This window comes from Pyrgilauda ruficollis, unplaced genomic scaffold (assembly GCF_017590135.1).
Source record: "Pyrgilauda ruficollis isolate IOZ18807 unplaced genomic scaffold, ASM1759013v1 scaffold29, whole genome shotgun sequence".
Classification (NCBI taxonomy): Eukaryota; Metazoa; Chordata; class Aves; order Passeriformes; family Passeridae; genus Pyrgilauda; species Pyrgilauda ruficollis.
The window spans coordinates 12,736,307-12,745,621 of NW_024524266.1; the positions used below are offsets into that span (position 1 = coordinate 12,736,307).

The window sequence follows — 9,315 nt, forward strand, 5'->3', positions numbered from 1 at the left end:
GACATTTCTTAATGCCTAATGGCTTGATAATGATTCCCTTTTCTTTGAGGCAAAAATGTATATTTCAGGCTGCACTGTTAATAACGTCCAAGGAACAAGCCTTATTTTTCCCATAATTTTTTTTTTCCGCGCCTATGGTGGGTTTTAGAGCTCAAAAATACGGCTGGGGGCGGGCTGGGTTGGGGGTGTGGGATATGAAATGCCGTGAGTGGAGGGGGAGCTGCGGGGAAGGGTCGCGGCGGGCTCCCACGCGCGGTGCTCGCTCCAGCGGCGCTTCCCGGCCGCTGCCTCCCGGTGCCGGGGTCGCCCCGCGGAGCCGCCCGCCGGGCCGGGCCCCCTCGGTGCCCTTGGGCTCTTCTCCGGCCCCGGCCCGACGATGAGGAGCGCTGCCGAGATTGGACCAAGTCACCCAAAAAAAGCACCCCACACCCCGGCTCTCCGACAGCCCGTCCGGGGCCCGGGGCTTGGTCGGGGGGACCAGGACTCATCACGGCCGGGGAAGGACCGCGGGGAGTGCGGCCGGGGGGCGCCCGCATTTCGGCCCCTGCTCCGTGGTAGAAGCAGACGGGACCGCTGCGGTCGAAAAAAAAAACCAAAACCCAAAAAAAACCCAAAAACAAAAACAAAAAACCCGACCCAACAGACGTTGTCTACTGAAAGCTGAAAAAAAAAGTTTGAGTGGGAGGAGAAGAGGGAAAGGAAAAAAAAAAAAAAAAAGACGAGGAAGAAAACGACCCGGGGAGTAATAAAGGAAGAGGGAAGAAACGGAAGTTCACCTTTAGGAGAACGAAGGGGCAGGTACAGAGAAACTTTTGTAACCCCAAAGGTGCGGGGGCGGCCAAGCGTTCCCCAAAATTGCAGATTTTCTCCCCCATTCCCGACTTTCGGCAGCGGCGGAGCCTGGGGCCGCCCGTGCCGGGGCAGCGTGGGGCGGCTCCGCGCGGAGCGGCACCGCCGGCACCGGGCACCCCGAGCGCCCCGGGACACGGCCCGCTGCCCGCGGCACAGCGCGGACAGGTACGGCGTGGGTGCCGCAGCCGACCCCGCGATCCGCAGGTCCCCTCGCGAACGGGGCTGCCGGCACCGAGCTCCGGCCGCCGCCCCAGCCGAGCCCCGCGCCCACGCAGACCCGCGGGGGCTCCTCGGCGCTGGGGCTGGCGGGGCTCAGCCCCGGCCGCCCCCGGCCCCGGCAGCGCGGCGCAGGTGGCCCCGCAGCCCCCGCAATTTTTTTTTTTTTGTTAAACATATATTTTTGTTTATTTTCTGAACGTGGCACTTCTCCACCGGATAGCAAGGAAAAGTGTTAACAATAACGACATTACACGAAAAAGTACTGTACCATCGCCTCTTGAGGGTTTCAGAAACCTCTACAGTTAATAAGTTAAATAAAGAGTTTGTACATAAATATTTGTCTAGGAACCCTATTATATCTACAACACAGTAAGAATCTACAGAATGACAAACTTTTACAACACTACACTGAGTGCAATTGTTTTATAACTTTTCAAATATACAAAGCTCTGTTCTTTTTTTATAACAATGGTATGTACAGAATTAATAATCACAGTTTAGTGACTTAAACAGTCCATATTCTAGCAGTGTATTTCGCTTTGGTTTGATATAAAAACCTTGGTTGGTGTAGTGATAAAGAATATAACAAGAAAAAGATATACCCTTTCCCCTAAGTGCACTGGTTATCTTACAGCATCAAATTTACTTTCAGTTTGCACTGTCAGCATCCTTGGTTAGCATATGCAGCTCGTTGCAACATGTAAAATAGTTCTCCAGCGCTTCTAACTGACCAACTTAACATCCTAGGATGCTATTTTAAGAAGATGTGGGTAGCTTTCCCCCTCTCTTAGCTTATCTATTGTTTTTTGTTTCACTTTCTTGATTACAATTCTATTTCTTTTTTTTTTTTCTTGCCAGATAAACAGAAGGAAAAATATTTAGTGTACGAAACGCTAATATATAGTAACTTTTATTAGGGTTTTTTTTCTTTTTTTTTTCTTTTTTTTTCTTTTTTTTTTTACTTTTCCCCCCGTTATGTTCATAGAGGAAATGGACACATCGTACATTTAAGAAATGTACCAGCCAAGGAGTTACTTATTCAGGAGGTTTTAAGTGTCGTTTCACTCGTGTGAGGGCTGATGCGAGAGGCATTCACTTTCTCCAAGTTCCTAACTTGAGGACCTACTACAGTCTCAGCTGCTGGTCCTCTTTTTTAAAAAAAATCATTATTATTTTTCCCCCCGTTTGGTCTTGATTCATGCTGTCTGAGGTGACCTTTATTGATTAGCCTATTTACTCTCCTCTTCTCTCCCTCTTTTTTTTCTCTCCCCCCTAAAAAAACCCTAACCCGCTCCCCGCGGACGGCAGCCGTGCCTTAGCACACCTCTTTCCCCGTGCCGTTCCCGGGGAGGATGTTGAGCTGGGTGAGCTGGGCCGCGTGTTCCTTGGCCTTCAGCCGCAGGGCGGCGATGCTGGACGCCCGCCGGTCGGCGGCGGCACTGGCCGGGTCCCCCAGCCCCGCCGAGCCCACCGCGCCCTCGGCGGCCGGCGCCGGCTGCCGCAGCAGGGCCGCGGCGCTGGAGGCGCTGCCCAGGGGGGACATGGTGGAAAAGAGCCTGCAAGGGAAGCACAGACCGCCGTCACCGCCGCGCCGGGGACCCGCACGGCCCCGCTCGCCTCCTTCCCACCAAGCGCGGACGCGAGGGGACAGAGCCTCGCTGGAAAGACCCGACGCCCGGCAGGCAAAAGATTTTTTCGGGGGGCGAAAAAAAGAGGAAAAATCGCTGAGCTTGGTCCTCCCCGACTTGCCACAGGCAGGGCGGCAGGGGCCGGGGGCTGCAGCCGGCGGGGATGCGCGGGGGAAGCCCCCGGTCCCGGGCGGGCAGCGCTCGCTCCCGTTACCCGGAGCTGCCCGCCCCGGCCCCGCGAGCAGCGCCGTCCCGACGCGAACCTCAGCAAGCTGCTCAGCCCCACGCATGCCCCCGGCTAAAAATCCGCCCGTGACGGTCCCCCCGCGGCCGGAGCGGCTCACGGCACCCGGGATCTCGCGGCTTCTGTTCATCCCAACTGGCCAAGCACCGGCAACCCCCGCCCCGAGCGAAGCAGAGGCCACGCGTGCACGTAGGGAAACCCACGCGAGGGTTTCGTTTCTGCGTGGGAGCACGGCTTTCCGCGGGCCGGTCCCGCGGGGCCCTGCCCCGTCCCTGCCCCGCGGCCCGGCCGCCCCCACGGGGAACCCGCGGCCGCGCGGGGGGGAGCGGGGGAGGCGCCCCCGCCCAATGAGCGGCCGCGGCGGAAGCACGTGACCCGCGCGGCGCCCAATCGGCGCCGGCTGCGAGCCGCTCCAAGTTCGAACGCCGGGGCGGCCGCGCGCGGCGGGTCCCGCGTGGGCCGCGATCCCCGCGCGCCCCCGCCCAGGACAGCGCGGCGCGGTCGGGGGGCGGGCGGTACCTGCCGAAGGCGGGGCTGATGAAGGCGGGGTGGCGGAACACGGCCGCGCCCAGGAAGGTGCCGAGGCCGAGCGGGGTCCCGCCGGGGGGCAGCGCCGCGGAGCCGGGGGGCGGCGGCGGCAGGCTGGGGAAGGCGGCGGCCGCGGCGGCGGCGGCGGTCCAGGCGGAGTCTAGAGCTGGGTGATGAGGAGGGAAAGGACTAGCATCAAGGTATGGACTGAGGGGGTGAGTTGCTGACAGGGGACCAGGGAAAGGCAAACCTGGGGGGTGTGTCTGAGCCCCAGCCTTTTCCCTCTTCCGCCACTTAGCCCTACGGTTCTGGAACCATACCTGAAAGCCAAAAGAAAAACCGGTTTTAATACGCCAGCCCGCGCCCCCGGAGCAGCGAGCCCTCAGGAGCCCCGCACCGGCCCGACGGCCACCGCTCCTCCGCCGCCCCCGAAGCGGGATCGCCCCAAAAGGGGCCGGCCCGCGGGGGCCACGTGTGTCGGTGCCGCGCCCGGGCTGTGCCGGCCCACGCCGGGGGCGACACGCGGCTTGCCGTGACACCCCGGGCCTGCGGCGGGCCCTGGATCCCGGAGGGGCGCAGCGGTTCTGCACCCCCGCACACCGCTGCGGCAGGTCGGCGGTGCGGGCAGATAGCGGAGCGGGAGGCGGCTCCCGCTGCGCTGGAGCAGCGGCAGTACGATTTCCCAAGAGGACTACGCGGGAATTATTCCGCACTCACACCCACACCGCGACTTTTTTTTTTTTTTTTTTTTTTTTTTTTCGTTAAAGGGCATATTTACAAATTATATGGTTTGGGGATCGCAGACTTTTTTTCCCCTTTCCGATTTAAAGAAAGGGAAAAAGGTCGTAATTTCACTGATGTCTGAAACGAAGAAATAATTTGTGAGGCAACCAAAATAGCAAATATAGATTTCAAGGCTGCCCTTTTTAAGATCTATTTTATGAAAGTTAGTTTCGATGCCATAGCACTGCCTCCTTTCTCCCTTTTACCCCTCCCACAAAGCAAAAATCGTGAACTAAAACTGCTTAAAGCAGGAGCGAGGCAGAGGAAAATAAACCCCATTTCAAAGGAAAATAAAATATTCCGTTAATAACCAAGTGTGGGGCCATCACACGCACCTACAGACAGAGACTTTGAGAGACAGACATTTGTAAATCTTTTGGGGCAAGTGTGGGCAGAGGTTTTCCTGTTATGCTCGGCTTTGTAAGCTCAGTATGAGACCCTTCCTTCGCGGAAGGCAGAAAGGCAGCAGCGCTGCGAGTGTCTCTACAGTTGTTCAGCGGGAATTGATCTCCACGCACGCCTATCTGGGTACCCACGACGAAGAGGCATTGTGCTCGTGTGGAAGGCAACAGCCTGGCACGGAGGGAGCGTCTCTCCCCGCTAAAACTCAATTAGCAAGCTGTCCTCACTACAATTCCCCCTTATTGAATTAATAAGTCTGAGTAGACCCAAAGGTAAACGAAGGGACTCTCATAATTCATATTCACTTAATTACATCTTCTGCCATGAATAGAGGAGAAAGAAAGGGGGTGTCTTTCTGTTAAAAAAAGTTATTTAACTTTCCCACGACTTGTTCCCCTGAGCTGAAAATACTGATTTGCTGTCACATCTCTGTTTGACAATGGAGAAATGTGTCAACAGAAAGGAGGGGACAAATCTCATCATTAGCCCCTCTAATGCAAGAAGCTGTTGTGTATTAAATGAGCCATATGGAATTTATTATGCTTTATCAGCGCCCGATTTTAACTGTAAAGTGATTTGCTCAGCTTCAAACCCAGAGACATCTGTTTTCTGTTGGCAATCAGGGCATCCCAATGTTTATCGTCTCTTTGGTTATGAGACCCGGCTTGGGAAATGCACTCTGGTATGGGGCGGCAAACACCTTTAATAGCATTGCACTCACTCACTATTAGATCAATGCAGGCTTATTGCTATCAAAAATGGGAAATCAAATAGCATTAGCCAGCTCCTTGTGCAGGCGGAGAGGAAATCAAACAACATTTCGCCTTCAAATGGCCCTGTTTGTTCTAGCACTAAGTGGGCTTTTATGAAGCCCGATTGGAGATTTGATGGCAGCCAAATACCCGACTTGCGGCCGAGCGGGTTTCTAACAACCGAAACGGGAGCCCCGAGTTTTAATCACACGGGGATTCGCCAGCCGGTGGCTCGGCCCTGGCGGGGCCGGGGGCGCCGCCGAGGAGGGCCAGGCCACCCGGGCCACCCTTCCCCTGGGCGCCGCCGAGGGACGCGCCGGTCCCGGTCCCGCCGCTGCCACTCACCTGCACTCGGGCTTCTGTCAGATCGAGCCTCATGGCCAGCTCCTCCCTGGGGGAGACACAGACGCCGCCGTCAGCCCGGGGCACCGCCAATCGCCCGCGCCCGAAATCCCGGTGCCCGAGGCGAGCGGGGCCGGGCCGCGGGCGGACACCGCCTGTCGCCGCCCTCGGCCCGGCTCCGGGACGCCAGGGACGCCAGCTTTCCCTCCCCGCCGCTCCCCAAATTCGGCCAGTTCCAGCCGCAGCTGCCGTGTAGGGGACGGCAGCCGGGAAGCTCCACACGGAGGTTCACATTGCCACAATTAAGGTAAATCGGAAAACACTAAGGCACTGAAAAATGGCTCATCAGCTCCGTGTCCCAAGAGAGGAGCATTCCCAGCATAACTGGGACCCTGCTGCGGCCGGAGCCCCGCGCCCTCATGGAGTGAAAAGCCCTGGAGCAAAACCCAAAGCCGTTAAAAAAACACCAACGAAAAAAATTGCGGTATGTCCATTCACAGCCCGGGCAGCCGCTCCCGGGGCCAGGCGGCGCCCCGAGGTGAGCACCGCGGGCGATGCGCGGCTCCAAGGTCCAGGGGGAAAAAAATGCCCCCGTGAACACTCCTGTTCCAACGGTGCCCCGAACCCCAACCCCCGGGCAAAACAAACAAGAAAGCGGGAGGGTCTTCGGGATCGAAAAGTGTGATTCTGGGGACTCGATCCCCCTCTAGCCTTAAGGCGGGAGTGGGGAGCTGCAATTTTCGGTCAGCGCGAGGCGAGGGCTGGCGGCTCTGCCTCTCTCCTTGCTTGCGCTTCCCTCAAGGGAGCCGCTGGCCAGACCCGCCACCACCCGAGCTCCCATTTTCAACGGGAAAATGTCCCCGAAAGTGTGGACCGAGCCGGGCTGGGCCCCACCGGGCTCCTTGGGGACAACTCCGGGCACCAAGAGGCCCCGACGTGCCGTGCCGGTATTTTTAGGCAGAGGCGCTTTGATCTCTGCCGCTGCCGGGGCTTCCCCGGGCCGGGCTCCAGCCCACGAGCAGCGCGTAACCGATCCCGGCGCGGCCGCGGCAGAGGAGGGTGGGCAGCGGGTAAAAATAGCGCCCGGCGGCGGCCTTCAGGCGGGCCTGCTCGGGCTCTGCCGGCCCTGGGTCCCCCCTGAACCCGTTCCTGTTCCCCGTCTCCTCCAGCCCGGGGTGCCCGAACAGGATTCACCGCCGGGGCGGTTTGGAGGCCGGGGTACAGCACACTGCGGCCCCGTCCCGTCCCCCCGGGGTTCTCTCACTCCGCGCTCGGCCGGGGCCCCGGCGCCGGTACCTGGTGAAGACGTCGGGGTAGTGGGTTTTCTGGAAGGCCCTCTCCAGCTCCTCCAGCTGGTAGCTAGTGAAGGTGGTACGATAGCGGCGCTGCTTCCTCTTGAGCAGCCCCTCCTCGGAGTCGCTGCCGGCCGAGAGGCAGACGCTCTCCTCGCCGTCCTTGCCCTCGCCGTCCTCGGGGTGCAGCAGCAGCTCCTCCTTGGGGGACAGATCCCCGCCCTCCGCCCCGGGGGCCGCGGTGGCGCCCCGGCGGGCATCCTTCAGCAGCCCCCCGCCGTCCTCGCCCAGCAGCTCCTCCTCCTCATCGTCCTCCAGCTCCTCTTCCTCCTCGTCCTCGTCCTCCTCCAGCATCTCTTCGTCCTCTTCCTCCTCTTCCTCCTCCGCGGCCGGCGCGGCAGGGCCCGGCCGTTCCTCGACGTGTGCGGCGGGGCTGCCCAGCTCGTCCCGGGCGGGCGGCGGCGCCACGAAAGGCGCGTTTTCACGGTAGCTTTTACTGCGGCTAATGCTGACCTGGGGCGCCTGGCTGATCTTCAGCGTGTCCCACGGGGCGGCAGCGGGCACGGGGCCCGCGCCCCCCTCTGGTCGCCCCTCCGTCCGGTCCCCCCGCGGCCCCGCCGCCCGCGGCGGCAGCAGCCGGCCCCCGCCCGGCCCGTAAAGCCGGCGCAGTTTGGGGGGAAGGTGCAGCTCGGCCGGCTCGAAGGGGGGACTGGCCTTAGGGGACCCTGAGCCATGAAAGTGGCGTAGACGGCCGCAGCAGTCAGACGGAGCGGGCAGGCGTGGCGGGGAGAAGGGTGCGGAGGAAAGAAAGAAAGGAAGGAAGAGAGAAGGAGAGACACAGTCAGTAGGATCTGCGCGAATTGAGCCCAGGGCAAGAGTCCAGTCCCTCAGCCATCCATCGTGCACCATTTTCCACCTCCTACCCCGTCCCTCAGGCCGGCCCCGGCCCTCGCCGCTGCTCCCAGCCTGGGAAGGAATTCCTCCCGGCCGCTGAGCCCGGGCCGACGCCCCGCTCAGGGCTGGGACGGGCTGCGGGGGCTCTGGCAGCCCCTGGCCTGCGCCGGCACGCTTCCGACAGCGGTCAGCGCCGAACCACATCCCACATGGCGGGGCAGCGCTGGTTCCACTGCGCCCGCCCGGCGGCCCGGGATTCCTCCGCGGGCTTTTTTTTTTGTTTTGTTCCCCCCTCCTATAATTTCCACCCCCCCCTCCCCAAGTCTAGTTTTGGCTTTGGAAGAAACAATCCCGCCCGCCAGTGTACGCCGGGAAAAGCGGGAGCGAGGCCGCCCATGGGAGCTGCCCATCCGGGCTCCCCGCGGCTCCGGAGGGGGCTGCTCCCAACTTGGGGCCGGGGGCGGCGGCTGCCGGCGGCCCGTTATCACTGCCCCGGCTGCTGCCGGGCGCGGCCCCGGCTCGCTGGCCGAAACCCGTTACAGGCTTTAATACGAACGGGCCAGGCTTTCCCCCCACACAGATCACATCTTGCACCGATTTATTTTGGCTTTAAAAATTACACCTATATCGAAAGCAAGAGCAGCTTAAAGCGCCGGTACCCGACCCCCAGGGAAAGAATTGTGACGAATTCCGGGCACGGCTCTGGCCGCGCTTCCTGGCAGCATAGCAGCCGCTAACGAGCACGGTAACGGGATAACAGCGACCGCAGCTCCGAGGCGGAGCCCGGCCGTGCGGTGCAGGCGGGGAGCGGGGCCGGAGCCGAGCCGCAGGCTGTCCAGGGAATGGGGGACACACAGCCGGCCCTGCCCGATGCCGGAGAAAAGGGACAGGACGAGCGGGACGGGACAGCGGGGCTTACCTTGCGCGGCCTTGTCGGTGTCGGGACGGGCGGCGATGGCGGGCAGGGTGGGCGCGGTACCGAGCAACCGCACCTTGCAGGGACTCCGCCGGCCCAGGATGCTGTCGATGCAGTAGGAGGACAGCAAAGTTGGCGATTTACTTTTGCACTCGGGGCGCTCGGCGCAGCTCTCCTCCGGGTAGGGGCCGCTCATGGCGGCGGCAGCGGGGCCGAGCCGTGGGGCCGGGGCGGGAGCGGCGGCGCGGACGCCCCCGCGGCGCTGCCCGGTGCCGCCGGGACGCCCGTCACGGGGGGAGTGAGCGGCGGCCGCGGCGCTCTTGAGTCCCCTCGGCTCCACGTGCGGGCAGCCGCCCCCTGATTGGCTCCCGCCGGAGGCCGGGCGGCCGCCGACAGACGGCGCCCGGCAAAGCCCGGCTCGGACCGCCCCGGATCGGCGCCCGCCCCGAGTCGCCGCGCTGCC

General features: G+C 61.5%; 1 protein-coding gene across 3 annotated transcripts; it reads right to left on the reverse strand.

Annotated features, from left to right (window-relative positions):
* Nucleotides 1-1,331: 1,331 nt before the first annotated feature.
* Nucleotides 1,332-9,246, reverse strand: ARX (aristaless related homeobox). 3 transcript variants are annotated; one of them, XM_041472437.1, is made up of 6 exons: nt 8,856-9,246; nt 7,047-7,767; nt 5,754-5,799; nt 3,722-3,791; nt 3,463-3,637; nt 1,332-2,627 (listed from the first exon to the last, which is right to left on the reverse strand). In XM_041472437.1, the coding sequence occupies exons 1-6, from the start codon at nt 9,046-9,048 to the stop codon at nt 2,387-2,389; spliced, it is 1,446 nt and encodes a 481-aa protein (XP_041328371.1). In that variant the 5' UTR covers nt 9,049-9,246; the 3' UTR covers nt 1,332-2,386. The 3 variants fall into 3 exon arrangements, with proteins under 3 accessions (XP_041328371.1, XP_041328370.1, XP_041328372.1); XM_041472436.1 differs by having other exon boundaries at nt 3,463-3,791; nt 8,856-9,245; XM_041472438.1 differs by lacking the exons at nt 3,463-3,637; nt 3,722-3,791 and having other exon boundaries at nt 8,856-9,244.
* Between the last annotated feature and the right edge of the window lie 69 nt (nt 9,247-9,315).